The 25,161-nt window shown below is 36.3% G+C and overlaps 1 protein-coding gene across 1 annotated transcript; it reads left to right on the top strand.

Moving 5' to 3' along the window:
* The first annotated feature begins 494 nt into the window (after positions 1-494).
* On the top strand, positions 495-19,450 carry LOC127094563 (protein SPIRRIG). The gene is made up of 19 exons (XM_051033384.1): positions 495-1,233; positions 2,312-2,381; positions 2,472-2,557; positions 3,958-4,093; positions 4,192-4,248; positions 4,545-4,724; positions 4,926-5,117; positions 5,253-5,318; positions 6,375-6,489; positions 6,605-7,767; positions 8,688-9,384; positions 9,460-9,562; positions 9,659-10,770; positions 10,865-12,515; positions 12,654-15,758; positions 16,046-16,354; positions 16,706-17,012; positions 17,112-17,258; positions 17,710-19,450. Exons 1-19 carry the CDS (start codon positions 1,043-1,045, stop codon positions 18,886-18,888), a joined length of 10,866 nt encoding a protein of 3,621 aa, XP_050889341.1. The 5' UTR covers positions 495-1,042; the 3' UTR covers positions 18,889-19,450.
* Positions 19,451-25,161: the final 5,711 nt, after the last annotated feature.

Genomic DNA, 25,161 nt, shown 5'->3' with positions numbered 1-25,161 from the left:
TTCTTTGTTAAAAGAATTAATGAACACATACATAACCTTTAAATGAAGAAACCAAAACACCCTAAAATAGAACAAACAAACGTGAATCTGTAAACTGTTTGCAACAACCGAAAGGATGAAATGCATCCATATCCTTGAAGAAACCAAAAAAAAAAAACCCTAATTAAATAAAATACACCAACCAGTTTTCATTTTCAATTGAATAAAATGAAAGAATAACAAAAGGTCCTAAGTCGCAACGCAACCAAATGTCAAAGGAAGGAATATCTAAAAGCCTCCGATCGCATCCCTTTCATATTCAACTCAACCCCATTTCGCAGACCAAGTCCCCAATGCCGCATCCTAGAGAGAGAAAGTGGGAGAAACGAGGCTTTCACGTCTTTGCTTCAATCACGGGATCCCACGTGGACGCTTCCCATTCGTGGACCCCACGCTGACGTGTCTATACCTTCGCTGCAAAAACCCAAAATCAAACAAACTCAGATAACAATAACATAACATAACATAAACACACACAAGACTCATCTCATCATCATATATCATATATAAAATAAAATTTATCTAAATCCAATACCCAAACCAAAGGGTGAAGCAATATTCAAAAATTCATATTCAACTTTATTAATTTCCTTTTTATTTTCTTTCATAATCATAAACCTATGCGAGCATTTCTCTATTACTTTAAGCTTCTCTCCGCATTCTAGGGCTAAATTACCTAAACATTTTCCGAGAAATTAGAAAAGATTAGATTGATCAAAAACTATTTTTGAAAAAAAAAATAAAATTAAAAAAAAAGAAACGCGGAGAAGGTTTTGATTCCGAACCTGTAGATCGATCTTGTTGATTCTCATCATTTCCACCATTTTTTGATTTTTGATTTTTTTTGATAGAAAGCATTTCTTTGCAGCTGCGATTTCATTTTTTTTTTGTTGCGATTTTTCGGTTTTGAATGGTGTTTTTCTTTTTCCCTTTTCGGAGGGAGGAAGGGAAATTTGTTGGATCTGGTGAATGTTGAGAATCGGATGAGAGAGAATTTCTTCGTATGTTTAAAGGATCGAAAGAGGGAAGAACGATGAAATGGGTTACATTGCTTAAAGACTTCAAAGAGAAGGTTGGAATCACTCAATCTTCGCCACCGCCTTTAACTCCTCCTTCTTCTGCTCAACCTTCATCTTCTTCTCGTGAAAACAATGCCTTCTCAGCTTCGCAAGTCTCTTCTTCATCTCCTACCAGGTTTATATTTGTCCATCTATATTTGCTTTTTTTTCTTCTTCTTTCACTTCGTTTTTCTATTTTTGTGTCCTTGTACGAATTATTTGTGCACTTTGTTATGTGATTTTGTTTGAGTTGGATGATTTGAGTATGTATTGGCTTCAATTTGCGGGAAAGAGGTGTATAAAATGATGAAATGGATTTGATTTAGGGCAAATGTTGACTTACTTGGAGTTCGAAGATTCTTTGTTGATTTCTACTTGCTGCTATTTCTTCTTCCTTATCTGAGATTTAACTTACGGGTTTTTTAATCTCGATTTGTTAACGAAAGGGAAGGAAAATCTAGGTGGTTCAAGTTGGAGTGGTTACTGTCAATGTGTGTGATAGAGTTTGTGTTTCCTTTTTACTTCTCGTTTTTGATCTTGTTAGGTGTGATTTGCCTGTTACAGTATATTTCAGCTGCCCACACACAGACACAAATTGTAACTTAGTCACATGGTTAGTTATATTTTTCTATTCTGTAGGAGTGTTCAACTGCATTTCCTTGAATGCGTTTTTTTGACTAGATACTACCATGGTGGTGATTTTCCATTTTGGTATTTGGGGCTGGTGCACATATAGTAGTTAATTGTTTGTTATGGAAGCTTAACTGCGAGGTAGGCCATTTTTGCGTCATGGGTGCCTCAATCAGGGATTCGGGTTTCAAATTTTGGACTTTATTTTCCTCTAAATCAGGGAATCGGGCTTCTTTGGTTTTGTCATTTATGACTGCCAAATGGTCAGGTTTATAATTAGAAGATTTAAATTGGAAAATGTTTAGATTGATGAAAACAAACAACTTATTTCTTTCGTTCACACGTCCACTTATCACTGAACATGTAAGCTGCTGTTTAATAAGTTTATCGCAACATGGAAGCATTGACGGATTGTAGAAAATGGCTTGCCTTGGTTTACTGTTTGGGCTTATTTAATTATAATAACATACATTTGTAATTGGTGATAACTGATTGTCATGAATGGTTTATGGTTTATTTATTATTATGACATGCTTTGGTTATGATGTTAGATGTGATTGTGACTTTATTTTCCTCTAAATCAGGGACAGACATGAGCTGGAATTGGATTTCAAGAGATTCTGGGAAGAGTTTAGGTCATCCAGCTCTGAGAAGGTTCTTGTCATTGTTTGGTTTCTTTGATATCTAATGCATGATAGTCCTGCCATGGTTAAGAGATTAATGTTTAATCTCATTTTGTTGCAGGAAAAAGAAGCGGCCTTGAATTGGAGTATAGATTCTTTTTGTAGATTAGTAAAGCAGCAGGCTAATGTAGCTCAATTAGTTACCATGTAAGGAATCAATTTCTCCTTAGCTTTTTTGCATTACCATACGTGCCTTAATCTATATACTACTTCATTGACGAAAAACCGAACCAAACTGAAAAGTAGTTCAAGAAAATCAAACTGAACTGCACTCATTTTCAATTTTGAATCAAACTGTTTTTCATATAGAGTGCCAAACGGATTATTTCTGCTGAAGTGGTTCAATAACTTCACTAAAAACTAATATTAAATAGTTGAAAGATCTGATTCCTGTAACTGATTACAAAACACATCCAGCAAAGAAGTTAAATATTAACAAGGTTCTACGGCATTGTTGATGTTAGATTTTTATATTGCTCAACAACATTTTTGTGTGGATAAAACCCCAAACCTTAGCCAAATTGTGTTTGCTAAAATGCTCAGAGTTTTGTATTGCGGGAATCTGACATTGCAAATAACAGGGAAAAGTAAAAGAAATCTGACTATGATGAATGAAACAACAAAAATATATCACAACTATTATAGTTGGTAGGAATTATTATCAGATAAATACTGTACCGAACCACCAACACGACAGAGGCAGAGTATTGAATTGGATGTAAATAAAATAATGAATACATTATACATGTGAAACGTAAGCGATGGAGGAACAAGGCCAGGAAGCACAAAGCGTATTGAAGCTGTTGATCAACACAACCTGTGAGACAGTAGCAAGTGAAGTTACAGCACTTCATTTAGGCTAATGTTTATTGACTCTAGCAGTTCGGTTCTTTCTGTTAACGTACTGAACTGAGTTTAAAGCTTCAGTTAGTTAACTGCGTTTAAAAGGTTAGGTTGGTTCACAAATTGACACCAACAGTTCAGTTCTTTTTAGATAGCTTCAGATCTTTTCTATAGTTCATTCAGTTTGGTTTATTTGAACCGTCCTAGCTATGATTAGGCAGTAGGGGGAGTTGTTGGCCCAACCCTAGTAAGAGGCAACATGTTTTTTCTATGTATTTGCTTTATCTGTCTGTGGTGCATAATGCTACTTAAGTATTATCTGTCTTTGTTGTATCACTTGGATGTGAATAAGCATTCATGAAGGTCTAAATGATGATATGCAAATTTGTGGACTTAAATTGGAAACCCTCTTGGTGATTAAATGAATTTTGAATATGTAGTTGATGCACTTTATGGTCCAGAAGGTCAAAAGCATTTTATAAAAATATGGACGGTATTTTCAGTTGAAGGCAAAAAACTGTCACATTCCTTCAATAGTAGATTTAAAGTCACCATAATTATAAGTAAACTTTAGATCTGGTTTGTGTATTCTCATTTTTTATGAGAATTTTGAAAAATGCTGACTGTATATTTGGAAAAATATGTTATTCATCCTGGGCATTGGTGTTTGCTAACCAACTTTCTATAATATTGACGGTGAACAGGTTAGTTGAAACACATATATTCTCTTTTGTTGTGGGACGAGCGTTTGTAACAGATATAGAGAAGTTAAAAATCAGCAGCAAAACAAGATCTTTGGATGTTGCTAAAGTTTTAAAGTTTTTCTCTGAAGTCACAAAGGTTTGTCTTTGACATTTCTTTCTTGGGATGAGTATTTGTTGCTGCTAATTATTTTGTTTTCTCAATTAAATTTTTGTGATAGATACTCTTCTGTGCAGGATGACATCAGTCCAGGAGCAAATTTATTAACGTCAGTGGGAATCCTTGTATCTGGGGTATGCTTCTTAAAAGATTTAGGGCCAAGTCACTTTATTAAGAACACCACACACTTGTGTTTCAATCCGACATCTGTTCATTGTTTCATGAAAGTCTCAGTTTAATTAATATTCCGACCTTTGTCATTCTTTTACCGTAGTGTTTAAATCAAATAGGTTTGTTGTTTATTGGGGTAAATGCTTGGGGTTGCTTAATAATTATAGCCATTGGATAATTTTTCATAATCATAGTATCATACATTTGTTATTTTTCTAATGAGCACTAAGTCATAGTTTTATTGTGTATTTTCTTACAGCCTATTGACAAGCAATCTTTACTTGACTCCGGAATATTTTGCTGTCTCATTCATGTTCTCAATGCCCTTCTCGATCCTGATGTAACCATTCGAAGGCCAAATAGTGCTACCGATCATGAAGGACATTTGGCCTTACAAAAAGAATATAATGGTGATATTGGGCAAAACCGGCGGCTCGAGGTTCCTTTCTCCTCATGATATATGTACCTTGTGTATTTTGTTTGTGTTTTTACACATGTTGGATTACTCACAATTTTATCTTAAATTAGTTTTTCCTTTCCTTGTTTATACTTGATTATGAGTATATACTTGGGATAATCCAGGTCCCATTTGTAATTTTTTTTTTATTTAATTTGCAATTCGATCTATTTTTTCATGTAGATAGAGGGAAGTGTAGTGCATATCATGAAAGCACTAGCAAGCCATCCATCAGCAGCTCAGAGTTTGATAGAGGATGATTCACTTCAGTTGCTTTTTCAAATGGTTGCCAAGGGGTCTTTGATTGTTTTCTTACGTTATAAGGAAGGACTTATTCCATTGCACAGTATACAACTTCATAGACATGCTATGCAGGTAAAGAGGGGCACCCTTGTCTTCTGTTAAAATAGTGGTGAAAAATACATAAATGTTGTTTGTAATGAGTAGTTTGAGCTGATTCTATGCTTGTGGTTTTTAATATTCACGCTATGGCTGTTTATATGATTTTAGATACTTGGTCTTCTTTTGGCAAATGACAATGGAAGCACAGCCAAATACATCCGCAAGCATCTCCTGGTATGCCATTGACTTTCAAATCTTAGTACTTATTGTACGTCAAGTAGGGTCCTACCGCACCGATCTTATACTTTTTGTTTAATGTATTATTATCATGTAGTTTATGTTCAGCATATGCCAATGTTCAATATTAATTGTGCGATAGTGTGCTTCTAGGATTTAAATTTTGTTATGAATGATCTCCTTCTATTACTTTCTTTGTCATTGTAATCCCAAATTAAGAGAAAGCCAGTGTGCAAAGCCATAGTTGTTGTAGTTTTCAAGAAATTACGTCACACTATGTCCCTTGTACTGTGAAATCATGTATAGGTAAAATATATTGCATTTTTGGTACAAAAATATGTTCTATAATTGAAATGTAAACTTGCAAAGCTATAGGAAAGTGCAGAGGAGAAAATTGTATCAACATTGGGCTGGAGTGCTAGCAATTTTGGTTTGGCGGGAAACAAAATAATTCCAAAATAACTGGCTTAGAAAAGCTATAGGAACTGCAGTCCTTTCTGTCAATTGGTTGATTTTGTTTTCTTATCAATTTGTTCACTCAAAGAAAAGACACGACAATCTGCCTCTATGCATGTACAGAATATAACTTTTATAATGAATTAGTACTTTACTTCTTTATTGTGTTGAATAATGATTGGCCAGATTAGAACTTGTACAGGCATGCTTTCAGTCACCAACATTATATGTTTCAACATGTATCTAGTTGTCATGATCATGAAGCCACTTGACATCATTACTGAAACTCTTTTTTTTGCTTACCCAAAGAATGAAAGTTGTGATAGTCATCTTTTAGCTTGCGTAACTGTTGCAACCACCTTAATACTCTAGAGGTGCATTGATGTCTATCCATATCTTAATGAGCTAGATAATTTTATGTTTGAAAATGCTAGGTGTACTGATCATGTTGGATGATGTTCAGGTCCTTATCTGAAATTAGTGTCTAGTGCTGTTAGCATTGTTGTAGCATATTGCACCGATAATTATTCAGTATTCATATTAGTCATTTTTTATGGATTTGAAAATAACCCTTAATGCATCTTTTGCCCAATGCAGATAAAAGTTCTTTTATTGGCTGTGAAAGATTTTGATCCTGATTGTGGAGATTCTGCTTATACCGTAGGCATTGTTGACTTGTTACTCAAGTGTGTTGAATTGTCATATAGATCTGGTAACTTTCTATTTGTTAGATACTTTTAACAGTATCATTGTCTAAAAGCTGCTTGAATTTATTTATTTTTCCCATTGGTGCTGGGTAGTTCTGATTTCCTAATTTAACTTTGCAGATGCTGGTACAGTCAGATTGCGAGAGGATATACATAATGCCCATGGATATCAATTCCTTGTTCAATTTGCACTAACTCTTTCAAACATGACAGAAAGTCAGGGCTTTCAATCCATTCCTTCTGATGATGACAAAGATGTTGCTCCAGATGAGTCCCAAAATAGCAGAGAACAAAGTTTCAATGAACAAGAGAAGTCTTCCGTTCAATATCTCTCACCAACTCTGTCTAGGTTGCTAGATGTTCTTGTTAGTCTAGCTCAAACTGGGGCGATTGAGTCTCCACCTACTTATGGGGGTAAGGGTTCTAAACCTTCTCAGAGCAAGGGTGGGGGTCATATCAAAAGTCATACCTTATCTAGTGAGTGGCTTGGTGATGAATTATGGGAGAAGGACAATGATAAAATTAAGGACCTCGAAGCAGTCCAGATGTTGCAAGATATTCTCCTTAAAGCCAGTAACCAGGAGTTGCAGGCCGAAGTACTAAACAGACTGTTCAAAATTTTTTCAGGTCATTTAGATAACTATAAGTTGTGTCAACAATTACGCACTGTTCCACTTTTAATCCTAAATATGGCTGGTTTTCCTTCTTCTTTGCAAGAGATAATCTTGAAAATTCTCGAGTATGCTGTGACTGTAGTAAATTGTGTTCCCGAGCAAGAGTTACTGTCACTTTGTTGCTTATTGCAGCAACCAATAACATCAGAGTTGAAGCAGACAATACTTTCTTTCTTTGTCAAACTCTTGTCTTTTGACCAACAGTACAAGAAAGTTCTGCGAGAAGTTGGTGTTTTGGAAGTTATGTTAGATGATTTGAAGCAACACAGAATTTTAGGTCCAGATCAACAGAATGTTAACTTCAACCAGCTAGAGAGGAAAAGTAGCTCAAGTAGCTTTACGAAGCATATGGGCAATAGGGATGTTATTATTACTTCTCCCAAGCTTATGGAATCTGGTTCAGGGAAGTTTCCTATTTTTGATGTTGAAGCTACAATTGCTATTGCCTGGGACTGCATGGTATCTTTGTTGAAGAAAACTGAGGCCAATCAAGCTTCATTCCGCTCCGCTACTGGTGTGACTGCCATGCTGCCTTTTTTGGTGTCTGATATACACCGTCCAGGGGTTCTCAGGATATTGTCATGTCTTATAATTGAAGATGCCTCACAGGTTTGTTGTCACATTTTACAAAAACTTCCAAATTTGAATTATGACTGTTCCCTTAGCAAGTCACAGGAATTAAGAAAGTTGATAGTGGTATTTAAATTTATTGGCAATTGATATTGTTTTTACAAGTTTATCCTTCAAGAGAGAGTATTTGTTAATCTCTACAATAGAATATTCATTACAAATTACACGAAAAGATGTAACATGCTTAAGGTATGTTAGTAAAGAAATGATTAACGCCCTTAAAAATTTCAAAGGTTTTTTTTTATAAAAAAAATGACAAAGGAAAAACTCAAGAAGGTCTTATATTTAGGTACGAAGATAGAAGGTAGTATTAGATTGCTATTAGTTAGAACAATATTATTCTTGAATAGAGGAGACGTAAACCATCGAATTCAAGCTGGATGGTTTAAATTGAGGAGGGCCTCAGAGAATTTATGTGACACGAAAGTACCGCTCAAGTTAAAGGAAGTTTTTTATTGGATGCCAGGCCTGCGATGTTGTACGAGACAATATGTTGAGCGGTTAAGAACCAACACGAGAATAAAGTTAGTGTAGCAAAGATGAGGATGTTGCGTTGGATGTGTGGTAAGACTAGTCGAGAATCGAGATAAGATTAAAAATGAAAATATGTAACACCTACAGTAGAAAAGGTGGAGGAAAATAAACTTAGGTGGTTTGGGCATGTAGAGAGAAGACGTAGATTCTGTTGTAAGGAGAGTAAATTAGACGAAGAGGAGTCAAACAACTAGAAACAACTAGAGGTAGCCGACTCCACTTGGGATAAGGCTTGGTTGTTGGTTGTGTTATTTGTGTTATTTGTGTTGGGATGCAAACTACCTTAAGATTACTAATGTTGCTTTATTACTCTCTTGAAATCATCAAGATGATTGATTATCTTGTCTCATCATAACTTTTTCCAGGCCCATCCTGAAGAATTAGGTGTGTTGGTTGAAATTTTGAAAAGTGGAATGGTAACCAGTGCGTCTGGTTCCCAGTACCGGCTTTCCGTTGATGCAAAATGCGACACTATGGGAGCACTGTGGCGTATCCTGGGAGTTAATAGCTCTGCTCAGAAGGTTTTTGGTGAAGCGACTGGTTTTTCTCTATTGCTTACGACACTCCATGGGTTCCAAAGTGATGAAGACTTGGACCAATCCTCATTGAATTTTTACGCTAAGGTTTTTACCTATTTATTGCGTGTTGTAACTGCTGGAGTGTCTGGCAATACTGTTAATAGAATGAAGCTGCATGCAATTATATCGTCGCAAACTTTCTTTGATCTTCTGTGTGAGTCTGGCCTACTTTGTGTGGAGCATGAAAAACAAGTCATCCAGTTGATGTTAGAACTTGCTCTTGAAATAGTGATTCCGCCTTTCTTAGCATCAGAAGGTTTGACAAAATCAAATGCAATTGAGAATGAGTCTTCTCAGAATCTTTTATTGACTCCGTCAGGTCCAGTTAATCCTGATAAAGAGCGAGTTTACAATGCTGGCGCTATTAAGATTCTGATTCGTTCATTATTGATGTTCACTCCTATGGTGCAGTTAAATTTTTTAGACCTAATTGAAAAGTTGGCTCGTGCTGGCCCCTTTAATCTGGAAAGCCTCACTTCAACAGGTATTTTCTACCTTGTTTACCTCAATTCTTTTATTTGCTATTCTTGATGCTCACTTTTTTTCCTGGTATTTATAGGTTGTGTGGAACTTTTGCTGGATACAATCCAGCCTTTTCTTTCGGGTTCATCTTCCTTACTCTCTCGTGCATTGAAGATTGTAGAAGTTCTTGGTTCTTACAGGTAGGGTGCATGTTATTGGCTGTTCTCTAAAGTAAATACATCCATTTGATCTGCTCCTCTATTATATTTGAATAACATTATGTCTCTGTTGATTAGGCTATCTGCGTCTGAACTTCGTACGCTCATCAGATATGTTATACAAACGAGGCTGAAAAATTCTGGTCATATAATTGTTGAAATGATGGAAAAATTAATTCTGATGCAAGACATGTCCTCAGAGAATATCTCTCTAGCACCATTTATTGAGATGGATATGAGAAAGATCGGGCATGCTGCCATTCAGGTTTCGTTGGGTGAAAGATCATGGCCTCCAGCTGCTGGTTATTCATTTGTTTGTTGGTTCCAGTTTCAAAATTTTTTGAAGTCGCCATCCAAAGATACTGACCCTTCTAAAGCCGTCCCTTCCAAGAAGCGCTCTGGCCCAAATGGACTACAGGAGCGACATGTCTTAAAGATTTTTTCTGTTGGTGCTACTAGCAATGATGAAGCAACCTATGCTGAACTTTATCTCCAGGAGGATGGCGTTTTAACTCTTGCAACCAGCAACTCTTCCTTCTTATCATTTTCTGGTTTAGAACTTGAAGAAGGAAGGTGGCATCACCTTGCAATCATTCACAGCAAGCCAAATGCTCTTGCTGGGCTGTTTCAAGCTAGTGTTGCATATGTTTATCTAAATGGGAAGTTGAGGCACACTGGGAAGTTAGGATACTCGCCCTCCCCACCTGGTAAACCATTGCAAGTCACTATTGGGACATCAGTTGGCAGTGCGAGAGTTAGTGACTTAGCATGGAAACTACGCTCTTGCTATCTTTTTGAGGAAGTGCTTACACCCGGCTGTATTTGTTTTATGTATATACTTGGTAGAGGATACAGAGGGCTCTTTCAGGATACTGATCTTCTACAATTTGTACCTAACCAGGCCTGTGGTGGTGGTAGTATGGCCATATTAGATTCTTTAGATGCTGATTTGACTTTGGTTGCTAATGGTCAGAGAGTGGATACTATTAGTAAGCAGGGAGACCTAAGGGCAGATGGAAGTGGAATTGTCTGGGATTTGGAGAGACTTGGAAACCTTTCTTTACAGCTTTCAGGGAAGAAACTCATTTTTGCATTTGATGGAACTTCTACAGAATTTATTCGATCTTCAGGTAGTTTTTCAGTGCTTAATTTGGTTGATCCTACGTCAGCTGCTGCGTCTCCTATTGGAGGTGGGTATTTAAATTTACAAAGTTACATATTTTGTTTCTTTCTCCAGCTGGAATTGTTTCTTCAATTAGTTTATTGATATTTTTGGGGTTGTAGGTATTCCACGTTTTGGACGACTCTGTGGAGATACTTACATCTGCAAGCAAGATGTGATCGGAGAGACTATCCGTCCTATTGGTGGGATGGAACTTGTCCTTGCTCTTGTTGAAGCTGCAGAAACTAGGGATATGCTGCATATGGCTTTGATTTTACTTGCCTGTGCACTTCACCAAAATCATCAAAATCTTAAGGACATGCAAACATATAGGGGATACCACCTGCTTGCTCTTTTTTTGCGTCGTAGAATGTCAATATTCGACATGCAAGCTCTTGAGATATTCTTTCAGATTGCTGCATGTGAAGCTTCATTTTCTGAACCCAAAAAGTTGGAAACTACCCAGGCTAACATGTCTCCTGGTGCATCACTGCAGGAAGCCAATCTCGAGGATAATTTTTTGTCGAAGTTTCAGGATGAGAATTCTTCAATTGGGTCTCATGGAGACATGGATGATTTTTCCGTACCAAAAGATTCGTTTAGTCACATTTCAGAGCTAGAAAATACTGATATTGCTGCAGAAACTTCAAATTGCATTGTCTTGTCAAATGCGGACATGGTTGAACATGTCTTGTTGGATTGGACATTGTGGGTAACAGCCTCAGTTTCAATCCAAATTGCATTACTTGGTTTTCTTGAAAACTTAGTGTCTATGCACTGGTACAGAAATCATAACCTTACAATTTTGCGGCGAATCAACCTTGTTCAACATTTACTAGTTACATTGCAAAGGGGTGATGTTGAAGTTCCTGTCCTTGAAAAATTGGTTGTGTTGCTTGGGGTCATTTTGGAAGATGGGTTTCTATCTTCCGAGCTTGAAAATGTGGTTAGATTTGTGATAATGACATTTGATCCACCAGGGTTGGCTCCACAACGTCCAATTATGAGAGAATCAATGGGAAAACATGTGATTGTTAGAAATATGTTACTAGAGATGCTAATTGATCTACAAGTCACAATTAAATCAGAAGAGTTGCTTGAGCAGTGGCATAAAGTTGTTTCTTCCAAGTTAATTACATATTTTCTTGATGAAGGAGTTCACCCCACAAGTATGAGATGGGTCATGACTTTACTTGGCGTATGTCTTACTTCCTCTCCAACATTTGCACTTAAATTTCGAACTGGTGGAGGTTATCAAGGTTTGGTTCGCGTGCTCCCCAGTTTCTATGATTCCCCAGATATCTATTATATTTTGTTCTGTTTGATATTTGGCAAGCCAGTTTATCCTAGGTTACCAGAGGTCCGCATGCTGGACTTTCATGCTCTTATGCCAAATGATGGAAATTATACGGAACTTAAATTTGTAGAATTGTTGGATTCTGTGGTAGCTATGGCAAAAACTACTTTTGATAGAGTAAGCATGCAGTCAATGCTTGCCCACCAAACTGGCAATCTTTCACAGGCTGGTGCAAGCCTTGTGGCCGAGCTTATAGACGGAAATTCAGACATGGCTGGTGAGCTTCAAGGAGAAGCTCTTGTGCACAAGACCTATGCTGCTCGTCTTATGGGTGGAGAGGCATCGGCTCCTGCTGCTGCAACTTCTGTTCTACGATTTATGGTTGATCTGGCTAAGATGTGCCCCCTTTTTACTGCTGTTTGTAGGCGTCCAGAATTTCTTGAAAGCTGCATTGACTTGTATTTTTCTTGTGCAAGGTTTGTTTTGAGATGATCTCTTGGTATCTATTTTGCATTACTTCTCTTATATTTCCTACTTCTGATCATAGGTTACTGCATACATTACATTGCATGAAATGAGTCCTTTTTATTTATCAAAAGCTTTTGTTCTTTCAGGGCTGCACATGCTGTTAAAATAGCCAAAGAACTCTCTGCAGTGACGGAAGAAAAAACCTTGAATGATGGTGATGATACCTGCAGTTCCCAAAATACATTTTCTAGCTTGCCTCTGGATCAGGATCAGTCTGTCAAAACCTCTATTAGTGTCGGTAGCTTTCGTCAAGGGCAGGTAAGTTCAAGTTCTGATGATATGGCTGCACCAGCAAACTCTATGGTTGGTGAGAAATCAGACAATGTTACAGTAACAGAGCCAGAGTCAAATGTTACTGTAACCGAGCCAGAGTCAAATGTTACTGTAACCGAGCCAGAATCAAATAAATCTCTCCATGAAGACAGACAAACTGTTCAAAGCTTGGATGGTGATATTGCTGATCAGGGCTCTGTCTCTTCCAGTGCACATGATTTTAGCTTTCACAGTATCAAAGGAAATTTGGACATTCACATGCCAACATATTCCCAGAGTTCGGCATCTCTTGTTGTTCTGGATTCTCCTGTTTTTTCAGAAAAATCCAGTTCTAGAATTCCTCTTACACCTTCTTCATCACCAGTTCTTGCGTTGACATCTTGGCTGGGAAGCTCAAGCCATAACGAAGCAAAATCTCCCCTAACTCCCACTCCTTCCTTCAGTTCTTCGATGTCTGCTGTGGAATTTGATTCAACTTCAAACCCAAAGTCCAATTTTCAAGAGGCATCTTCTGCAAATTCTTACTTTACAGTAACCTCGAAGCTGCTTTTGGATATAAATGATTCTGGATATGGTGGTGGTCCCTGCTCTGCAGGAGCTACCGCTGTATTAGATTTCATTGCAGAAGTCCTTTCTGAATTTGTGACAGAACAGGTGAAAGCATCACAGCTTATAGAGAACATCTTGGAAAGTGTTCCTCTATATATCGATAGTGAATCTGTGTTGGTTTTCCAAGGACTGTGTCTTGGGAGGTTTATAAACTTCCTTGAGAGGCGACTGCTGCGTGATGATGAAGAAGATGAGAAAAAGTTAGATAAGATTCGTTGGTCGACAAATTTGGATGCTTTGTGCTGGCTGATAGTGGACCGGGTATACATGGGTGCTTTTCCTCAACCTTCAGGGGTACTGAAAACTCTTGAGTTTTTGTTGTCGATGTTGCAATTGGCAAACAAAGATGGTAGAATTGAAGAAGCTGCTCCTGCTGGAAAGAGGCTCTTGTCAATTGGAAGAGGAAGTAAGCAACTTGAGGCTTATATTCACTCAATTCTTAAAAATACTAATCGGATGATATTATATTGCTTCCTCCCAATTTTCTTAGTTAGTATAGGGGAAGATGATCTCCTTTCACGTTTGGGTTTTCTCGTGGAACCAAAAAAGAGACTATCCTCAACTTCTTCTCAAGATGATTCAGGGATTGATATATACACTGTCTTGCAGTTATTGGTTGCTCATAAAAGAATAATATTCTGTCCCAGCAATACCGATACAGATCTTAATTGCTGTCTATGTGTGAATCTAGTATCTCTTCTATGTGATAAAAGACATAATGTACAGAATATTGCTATAGATGTGTTCAAGTATCTTCTGGTGCATAGGAGGGCTGCATTAGAAGATTTGCTTGTTTCCAAACCTAATCAAGGGAAGCAACTTGATGTACTTCATGGTGGTTTTGATAAATTATTGACTAGAAGTTTGTCAGAGTTTTCTGAGTGGTATCAGAATACTGAACAGATTGTGAATAAGGTATTGGAGCAGTGTGCTTGCATTATGTGGGTGCAGTATATTGCAGGATCAGCAAAGTTTCCAGGAGTAAGAATCAAAGGGATAGAAGGTCGGCGAAAGAAGGAAATGGGAAAAAAAACTCGAGAAGCTGCAAAATTAGATTTAAGGCACTGGGAGCAGGTAAATGAGCGAAGATATGCACTGGATTTAGTTCGTGATGCAATGTCCACTGAGTTGAGAGTTGTTAGGCAGGATAAGTATGGATGGATTCTGCATGCTGAGAGTGAGTGGCAATGCCATCTTCAGCAACTTGTGCATGAACGAGGGATATTCCCACTAAGTAAATCCTCTTTGACCGAAGAGCCAGAATGGCAGCTTTGTCCAATTGAAGGTCCATATCGAATGCGGAAAAAACTTGAATGTTGTAGACTTAAAATTGACACCATACAAAATATTCTTGACGGACAGTTTGAATTGGAGATACCAGAGTTGTCGAAAGGAAAAGTTGACCATGGTCCTAATGCATCCGATTCAAAACCTTATTTTCCACTGTTGACTGATGGTGCCAAACAGAATAGTTCCGACAGTGAGCTGTTTGAACCTTTCTTTGAAGATACGTTGGATAGTGTTAAAGATGCAGTTTCTGAGAAGAACGAGTGGAATGAAGACAAAGCTAGTAGCATGAATGCAAGTCTGCATTCTGCACTTGAGCATGGTGCTAAGTCTAGTACAATGTCAGTTCCAATAGGAGAAAGCACACAAGGAAGATCTGATATGGGATCTCCAAGACAATCTTCTTCTGTGAAAGTTGATGATCTTAAAATTGCCGATGATAGGTCTGATAAAGAACTGCATGATAATGGTGAATACTTAATCAGACCTTTTCTGGAACCTTTGGAGAAAATAAGATTTAAATATAACTGCGAACGAGTTGTAGGTCTCGACAAACATGATGGTATATTCCTGATAGGTGAATTCTGTTTGTATGTGATTGAAAACTTTTATATTGACGACTCTGGCTGCTTTTGGGAGAAGGAATGTGAAGATGAACTCTCAGTCATTGATCAGGCTTTGGGTGTCAAGAAAGATCTTAATGGCAGTTTAGATTTTCAATCCAAATCAACTTTGTCATGGAGCACAACAGCTAAATCATTGGTTGGGGGAAGGGCATGGGCCTACAGTGGCGGTGCATGGGGAAAGGAAAAATTACAAACCAGTGGAAACTTACCTCATCCTTGGCGCATGTGGAAGCTTGATAGTGTTCATGAGATTTTGAAGCGTGATTACCAACTTCGTCCTGTTGCTGTTGAAATATTTAGCATGGATGGATGTAATGATCTTTTGGTCTTCCATAAAAAAGAGAGGGAAGAAGTTTTTAAAAATCTAGTTGCCATGAATCTTCCACGGAATAGCATGTAAGAGTTATTTCTATTGGCTTATGTGATTTGTTAGAGCACATTTGTTGCCAATTTTTGTTTTTCATATTTCTAGCAAGTAGCATTATGCTTGACTTTATTGCTTGTTTGGGACTTTGGAATGTATGCTACAATATTGATGATGATTGTAGCATAAAAAATCTTAAGAATGGAAGTATGTGCTATCTGTCAAGCGCTGCTCTTCTTTAGATGCTATAGTGTTGTGTCATACATTTGTTTTTTTGCTTTGTTTTTTTTTTTACTTTTGTTTTTCTGCTTTGTATTAGGCTGGACACAACTATTTCCGGATCATCAAAACAAGAAAGCAATGAGGGCAGCCGTCTCTTCAAAGTAGTGGCAAAATCCTTTTCAAAAAGGTGGCAAAGTGGAGAAATAAGCAACTTCCAATACCTTATGCATCTCAACACCTTGGCAGGACGTGGATATAGTGATCTTACCCAATATCCAGTCTTTCCATGGGTCCTTGCGGATTATGAGAGTGAAAATCTCGATTTGTCTGACCCAAAAACGTTCCGTAGGCTCGATAAACCAATGGGCTGTCAGACACCTGAAGGAGAAGAGGAATTTAAAAAAAGGTTGGTCCATATGAATTGAGGTCAAAATATTGTTTCAAGTTGCAAATTATCTTTGAATATATATGATGTATTATTTGCATTCATTATCTGGGGATTATTAGCAAATTTTTCCGCGTTTCTTGAAGCATGCCAATAAAATTAAATAAAATCTGTATACATTCGCAAACAAAATTAAACAAATTATAAACTATAATATTTGCAGGGAACTTATAGTTTTGTGCACTTATTGTGAGTTAGTGCGTTATAATTATATCATAGAAAAGCATAAAATTGTAATCATGACACCTTATCTTATCGTATAAGATACTTTCCATTCTGATGTATCTCATTTACTTTATCATTTTTTATTAGATATGATAGCTGGGATGATCCAGAGGTTCCAAAGTTTCATTATGGATCTCATTATTCTAGTGCTGGAATCGTTTTATTCTATCTCCTCCGTCTGCCCCCATTCAGTTCAGAGAATCAAAAGCTTCAGGGTGGCCAGTTTGACCATGCTGATCGCCTTTTCAATAGTGTAAGGGATACTTGGTTAAGTGCTGCTGGGAAGGGAAACACATCTGATGTGAAGGAACTAATTCCAGAATTTTTTTATATGCCCGAGTTCTTGGAGAATCAATTCAATCTTGACTTGGGAGAGAAACAGTCTGGCGAGAAGGTTACACCAATGCAATATATTATTGCTAATTTAAGTCTTCAGGAACAAAAATGCAGGTTAAGTTACTAGTATATTTAATCATTCTGGTGTTTCGTTTAGGTTGGGGATGTTTTCCTACCTCCATGGGCAAAAGGCAGCTCTAGAGAGTTCATCAATAAGCACAGGGAAGCTCTTGAATCTGATTTTGTCTCAGAAAATTTGCACCACTGGATAGACCTCATTTTTGGATATAAGCAGAGAGGGAAGGTGGGTGTTTCATTTTGCTATACAGATACTTGCTTCCCATTTTCTTTGACCGATCTCATAATTACTGAATCTAATTATTATACTGTTTGATTTTATATTTGTTTTAATTTAAGTTTTGCTATTCTTTCTAATATCACTTTCTTTAATCATTTACTACCTGTGGAAGGCAAGGCATCTTGTTAGTTGTGGGACATGACCATTATGCTCTACTTCATTTGATCAAACATCCTAAAGAGTTTTAAAGGATTATTTTTATTAAAAAGCTAAAAGGAACTGACCCTGAATCCTTGCTCTGTATATTCTATATTACATCACATGCATTTCCACATTTATTGATGATCCTATCAAGAAATACGTTTTTGACAAATGTGCTAATTTTACCTACATTTTTTATTCCAGAAATATTTTGTCTCTTCTGTTTCTAATATCTACTTTTCTATACAATTAACAGGCTGCCGAGGAATCAGTCAATGTGTTCTATCATTATACATATGAGGGGAGTGTAGACATAGACTCGGTTACAGATCCTGCCATGAAAGCATCCATTTTAGCACAGATTAATCATTTTGGGCAGACACCAAAGCAACTGTTTCTCAAAGCACACGTGAAAAGGAAAACTGACAGAAAACTTCCTCCTCATCCCCTTAAACATTGCAGTCATCTTGTTCCACATGAGATCCGCAAAAGTTCTTCACCCATCACTCAAATTGTCGCTCTCAATGATAAAATTCTCATAGCAGGAACTAACAATTTGCTTAAACCAAGAACATATACCAAATATGTTGCTTGGGGTTTCCCTGATTGCAGCCTTAGATTTTTGAGCTATGAACAAGATAGACTTATTTCAACACATGAAAATTTACATGGAGGTAATCAAATTCAGTGTGCTAGTGTTAGCCATGATGGTCAGATTCTGGTTACTGGGGCAGATGATGGGCTTGTTAATGTTTGGAGAGTTAGTAAGTTTGGGCCCCGTGCCTTACGGCGCTTGAAGTTGGAGAAGCCACTTTGTGGGCACACAGCCAAAATCACTTGCCTTCAAGTATGCCAGCCTTACATGCTTATTGTGAGTGGATCGGATGATTGTACAGTTATTATATGGGATCTCAGCTCGATGGCATTTGTACGGCAACTACCAGAATTCCCAGCACCGATTTCAGCAGTTTTTGTTAATGACTTGACTGGAGAGATTGTTACAGCAGCTGGTATTCTTCTGTCAGTTTGGAGCATCAACGGGGACTGCCTGTCAATGATCAACACATCACAACTGCCATCTGATTGTATTCTCTCAGTGACAAGCAGTACATTTTCTGATTGGCAGGAAACAAAGTGGTACGCAACTGGTCATCAGAGTGGTTCTGTCAAAGTTTGGCAAATGGTGCACTTCTCTGACCCAGAGAGCTCCCTCAGCAAATCAGGTTCTAGTGGATTCAGAGCGTTAAATCTTGGTTCAAAAGAACCAGAATACAGATTGATCCTACGCAAGGTACTCAAGTTTCATAAGCATCCGGTTACTGCCCTTTTTCTCTCAACTGATCTGAAACAGCTATTAAGCGGGGATTCAGAAGGGCACTTGCTTTCCTGGACACTACCTGATGAGAGTGTGCGAGGTTCGTTAAATCTGGGGTGAAGCTGGTGAATGATATTTAATTGTGCTGACTTTGGCTTTTGACTAGCCTTTAATAGTTGAATCCTAACACTGGCTTCTGATGGATCTCAATTGGGAAAACGGGTTCATGTTCATAATTAGTGAAAATTTCAAAAGAACGCTGACCGGATTGAAACAGGGCAAACACGGTTGGCGAGAAAACCGTGAGACCACATCACACGTAGGTGAAGCATCTGCGGAGAAAGCCGAGTGCTAAGTGGAAAAGGAAGTCAAATGTTGCTGGTGGTCTTGTATTTTTGGTGCCTGGCGGAGAATATTTTGATTTTGCCAAAAGAGAGATCTACTGTTCTTTCTTTGATGTACATATATGTGAAGCAGCTTGTAGTGTGTATTTAAGTTGTATAGTAAAAAAGGCAAGTCTGGAACGCGACTGAAATGATAGGTACTATAAGAGTTATGGTTATGGGATAGTTGGTGGGGTACGTATAATCCATTTACGGAAATTCTTTTTCCATAGTAACACTGGGGCATTTCTTTTAGTCTGCTCCTGAAAGTAATGAAAGAAACTTAAAAGTTCATTTTCCTTTCATTTGCACATTTACTGACCATTACCCCCATTTTGTTCTCTGCTTATTATTATTATATTTTTCTCTTGACGCCATATAATTTGTAAAACGAGAACAGAAGGAAATTTCAATCTATATCAATGAAAAATCAAATAGACAAAATATATTTTGGCTAACTAATTTGTCTCGCAATTTCTTTTTATCTATTTAAGGTAAATATTTCTCTGGTGCTTTTAAATAGTTAGTGATAAATATTGATAATGAATATTTATGTATTTTAATCATCATTAAAAAATATTTATTTCATACTTTTTATATTAATTGATGATATATATTTGTTATGTATTTTACTTTGATGAATTATGATAATATTTTTTATGTAAAAATTATCTACTATCTACCCATAAAAATGAATTGTTTGCACTTACTGATTTATCCTTTCTATTTTCAAATTTTACACTGCAATAAATGTTATCAATAAATGTTATCATTTATTCATCCTATTATCCTATTACATCATGCCAAGTGTTAAATTTTTAAACTCTACAATTTCTCTCTCTCTCCCTCCCTCTTTCTCTCATATGCACGTGAAAAATACTCAAACCATTTTTCTTCTCAAACTCTTTTTCACCAAAATCCTTGTCTCATTGCAAATTTAATCTTCACTACAAATCCTGAAGAAGACCTTGTCAACTACCTGATTTGAATTGCACTAAATCTATGAACAAAGACGAATACTTTGAGAAATTGGGGTTTGGTGATCCAACATCTTTGTTCATCAATAAGCACATGGAAGCTCTAGAGAGTTCATCAATAAGCACATGTACGCCTTTGTTCATCAATACCAATCGTCAAACCAACATGGTCCACTAATGCCAAGTATCCCTGATTAGGGTTTGGTGATCCAACACAGACTCATAAGTACAACCACAAGTTCCATGAGTATCAAAGTCAAGAATTAGGGTTTTGTTCATATGTGAATACCATGATTACAATCTTCATGAACCAAGGTCCCAAGCACAAGAAATTAGAGTTTCACCATTTGATTCCAAATGATGAGCATTGCCATAATCCTAGAGCTTGATCCTCAAGCAAACCCTAACTTTCATTAGGTATAAATAACCATAATCTTTGAATCTATGGTGATTACTTGAAAATGTTAACATGAATGAATGATGCACATGTATTAGGCATGAATGAGCACACATGAATCTCAAGTCAAAGGTCAGATGAAAAGTGAAAAGAGGAGGACAAATTTTGGGGTATGACAACGTCATATTATTTTTTCGAGGCACGACAAATGACGACTCTGTTGGGGACCCTTTCCTAAGCTAGTCCACCCTAGTTTGATTAGCTTTTCGTTTGTATGTTAGGATTGTTTTATTTATTTATTTGCTTTATCAAATTTTTATATTTGTGTATATATTTGTCATCTCTATCTTGTAACACTATGAGTCTTTTTTATGGTGCTTTAGTACTTAAAACATGTTGAAGACAAATTTTTCATTGTTAAACCTCATTATTAACTCGTCTATTGCTACATCAATGAGAGCTTTACTTGTTGCCAGGAACGACCTTTTGAGGATTAATGGTATCTCGGAATCCTCCGACATGTCTAGAATCACAAAATATGCTGGGAATACTAAGTCATTGAATCTCACCAGAACATCTTCAAGAATCTCATATGAGAATCTAATCGATTTATCCGCTAACGTTAGCGTCATATGAGTAGATTTCAGCTCACCATATTTTAACTTCCTCATCGTGGACATCGATATTAGATTCACGCTAGCTCTTAAATCACACAAAGGATTGCTAATAGTCAGTGAACCAATAAAACAAGGAATAATGAATTTACATGTATCAGTGAGTTTGGGTGCAAGCTTCCTTTGGATGATGGCACTACAGTCTTCCTCTAAAGCGATGATTTCATCACAATTAAACTTCTTTCACGAAAATAGCTCTTTCATGAATTTAGCATAAACAAGCATCTGTTCAAGAGCTTCACGAAACATAATATTAACCTGGATTTTCTTCAGCATTTCCATGAACTTTTTGAATTGGCTGCCTTACATCTCCTCATTAGGTTTCTTCTTTAGAATCGGGTAAGGTGGTTTAATTTAGTCAAGTATCTCTGGATTTGGTTCATTTAGGATTTTTTCTTTGGTTCTTCAGAGGGGTGAGTTCCTGTCTATGAACTGGCCAAGTGTGTATCCTTTAACTTCCTCATCACTAGTATCCTCACTTTTTTCTTCTTCGAAATCTTTCTAGCCCTCTTTTCCAACTATTACCTATTTTTCCTTTTTCTTCACAACCTCACTAAATTCTTTCCTTTCCTCATTCACCTTTAGGTTTGAAAGCACAATTCTATTTCTCAACTCAATAGCCCTACTCGTTTAGTTTTTCGGGTTATCTACAATGTTACCAATAAAGTCCCCGCTTGAACTAGCTTGTGCTTCCATTTGTTGAGACAATTGATCGATTTGCATCTCCAAAAGTTTGATAGACACTTCAGTTCTTGTTCATAATAATATGATTTTGTTCCATCTTCTGTTGAGTTTTAATCATGTTGTCCTGAGATTTTCTCACCTTCTTAAAGCTTGCTTGGGTGGCTTTCATGAAGTTTGACAAAGATTCCTCAATAAGTGATGGTTTGCGTTGAGGCGCTTGAGGAACCTATTGAACACCTTGATTAACATTTAAAGTCTGATTGTTGCTCCACTTGAAGTTCAAATCATATTTCCAAAACGAATTGTAGGTGTAGGAATAAGGATTATTCTTCTGAAAATTTGCATACTGAGCTTCAACACTCTCGAAATCTATTGTATAGTTACCATTTGCATGTCCTTCTCCACAAAAATCACAACAAAACGTCTAAATTTGGCTAAAATTTGCTTGGGCCTAGTTTTGATGCAGCTAATTATTTAGAAAGTTCTTCTATCTAAGCTGATAGGGCTATGGTTGAATCAACTGCATGAATTCCCTTTTTATTCATCGCTCATTCTCTTGAGTGGTATTCATTCTGACACATATTTTCAATCAATGTTTTTAACTCTTCATTAGTATTTGATCTCAGTGTACCTCCAGCTGAGGCATTGAGAATCATTATCATTTGTGTTCTCAACCCATTGATAAAATGTGTCATATGTTATATAGAATTCATATTATAATTCAAATACTTATAGAATAACAACTTGAATCTTTTTCATGCATCAGATAATGACTCAGACTCTTCTTGGGCAAAGTTGGAAATCACTACTTTTCTCTCCACATACTGAGCATTTTATTATTACCTCTATATAAATTTGTCTTCCAGCTCTTTCCAAGTCTGAATAGTACCATTTGGGATGCATTGTAACTAATCTTTTACGCAACCTATCAAAGAAAAACTAAACAAACGTATTTTACCTGATCGTCGATGATATCGCCACTTGGCTTGCACACTGCGCATATCTCATAAAATTTAGGGAGATGCTCCCAAGGATCTCTTAAAAGTACAAAGTTCTTAATATCAAAGGTTACCAAATAAGTTGGCTGAAATCCTAAAGATATTTTCTCCGAATCAGTCCTTCTGCAATAGTCCCCCAATGTTTTTCGTGGTGGAATAACCATTTCTAATACTTTCTCTTTTACTTCTTTGGCAACTTGCAATGCCTCTCTTTTTTCCCAACAAATTACACATGTTCTTTCAATTTATGGGTCGATTGGTATAAGTGTTGATTCAATACCTTGCATAAACAAACAAACAATACCTTAGTAGCATCGCACCAAACATACCATTATAAAAGTAGAGATAAAATAAAATACTTAAATTTAAAAAATAAAATAACTTAAAATTAAAAAATAAAAATGAAATTCAAAAATAAAAACTAACAAAAAGTAAAAATAAAATTGAAAAATTGAAAAGTTTAAGTGTCACTCTACAGTTGACTTGTTGTAATTATCAAAAATCTCTAACAATGGCGCCAAAAAACTGATGGACAATTCTAGCAAGTTTACTAGTATTTGCGAAGTAATAAATTAAATTCGTCTCTACAGGGGTTATAAATTTCAACAACGTAACTATCGCGCAAATTAAAGTAAATAACAAAGGGGGTTTCAGAGTTAATCGGTTAGAGAATAAAAGCAAGAAAATGAACGAGTTAAATTCAGTTACTAAAGATGATTAAATCTTCTTTTGACTTCCCTCTTAGGTTGCACTATATATTTACAATATGCCTTATCAAAGTTTATATTTTTCCGTTGATTATATCCTTTCACAATGAGTCTTTCTTTATTTCTTAAAACATTTCTATTTTCGTCAAGTTTGTTGCAAAATGACCATTTGATTCTAATCGTTACATTAAGGGTTTGGGAAAAAGTTCTTAAATATTATTTCTCTCAAATTGATTTAAATCATCTTACATAGTAGGAGACCAATGTTCGTCATTGAGAGCTTAATTGACGTCATTTTTTTGATTTTCAAAACAAAAGTCATAAATCATCTTAAGGGAGTGTCGAGTTGTGAATCCCTTAGAAATATTCCCTATGATATTCTGGATTTGATGATCTTTCATTGTCGTCTATTCTTGGGGTAGTTCTCGATGATCATTGTTCGATTCTTCGTTTTGACTGAGTTCAATTTGATTTTGATCATTACATATATTTTGGTCTTAATCTTTCTCTTGATCTTGATCTTTTAGAAAAGTATTCTTCATAATACATGCACATACAAAGAATTATATCTCTACAATACAACATCTACGAGAATAGTACATCAAAGCTAACATGTATGAATTCTTAGTCATGATCTTTTTAGAAAAAAAATAATATTTTCTTCTTTTATTTTGGAGTTTTAAAGACCTTGCACTTTATTATCTTTCTTACACAACTTACTTAAAGTTAAGTAAATTGTGTCATAAATATTTTAATAATCATAATAATTTAGTGGAAAATTTAGGCTGTTACCAATAGTCTCGTATCTAATAGATTTACTTTTGTTATTACCATAAAAAGAAACTTCACTTCTTGTATGAGTAACATAAAATGACATATTTATATCCTCATTCATACGATTTGGATAACCACTACCAATATGACATTTTAAATTCGAATTGTCAAGAATATCTGCATCACAATTTAATTTTTAGACCTTTAGTAACCATTATTTTTAATTCTTTTGTATTAGTGAATTACGTATTGTTTCGTGCCGGCTAAAGATCCAATAACACGAGACCCACTTATCCAATCTTCTCCGTTGAGTCAAATGTATAAATACTTTCATAAAGAATTTTCAGGAACACAATCTTTAATATCCATTTTCACTATGATTACCTTTAACCCTAAACTGACTTGCGCGTTGGAGTGCTCATATGCAGATACCCCCTCCTCTGGTCTGCCGTATCGGAGATTAACAACACCGATTTAAGATCGACATCGATTGATAACGCCACTTCAAGATTAACGTATCCGATTCGAGAAACACCAGGATCACAACTTTCGATTCACAGTGCTGCATCACTGAATCGCTCTGGAAATTTCGTTTCGCAATGGAACACATATTAATTTTTTTTGATAGATATGTATTTTTATATAATAATATAAATAAATATTATGCGGATATAAGACACTACTAAGGTACTCATATCCACACCATACTCATTTATTTTAATGGACATTTATGTGTATTCATGTCATGTCAGAGTCCATTTTACATATTTTTATTCTATCTACTTTGATATTTTTTTCC

The sequence above is a fragment of the Lathyrus oleraceus genome, chromosome 6 (genome assembly GCF_024323335.1).
Source record: "Lathyrus oleraceus cultivar Zhongwan6 chromosome 6, CAAS_Psat_ZW6_1.0, whole genome shotgun sequence".
In the NCBI taxonomy this organism is placed as follows: Eukaryota; Viridiplantae; Streptophyta; class Magnoliopsida; order Fabales; family Fabaceae; genus Lathyrus; species Lathyrus oleraceus.
Note: the sequence above shows the minus strand (reverse complement) of the source record. Positions and strands in the feature narration are given on the sequence as shown.

Excerpts from the sequence above, each read along its gene's own strand:
- LOC127094563 (XM_051033384.1), top strand. The coding sequence starts at position 1,043 with ATGTTTAAAGGATCGAAAGAGGGAAGAACGATGAAATGGGTTACATTG. Across the intron at positions 9,563-9,658 it reads GAAGTTCTTGGTTCTTACAG|GCTATCTGCGTCTGAACTTC; the intron begins GTAGGGTGCATG and ends TCTGTTGATTAG. Across the intron at positions 17,013-17,111 it reads AGAAACAGTCTGGCGAGAAG|GTTGGGGATGTTTTCCTACC; the intron begins GTTACACCAATG and ends TGTTTCGTTTAG.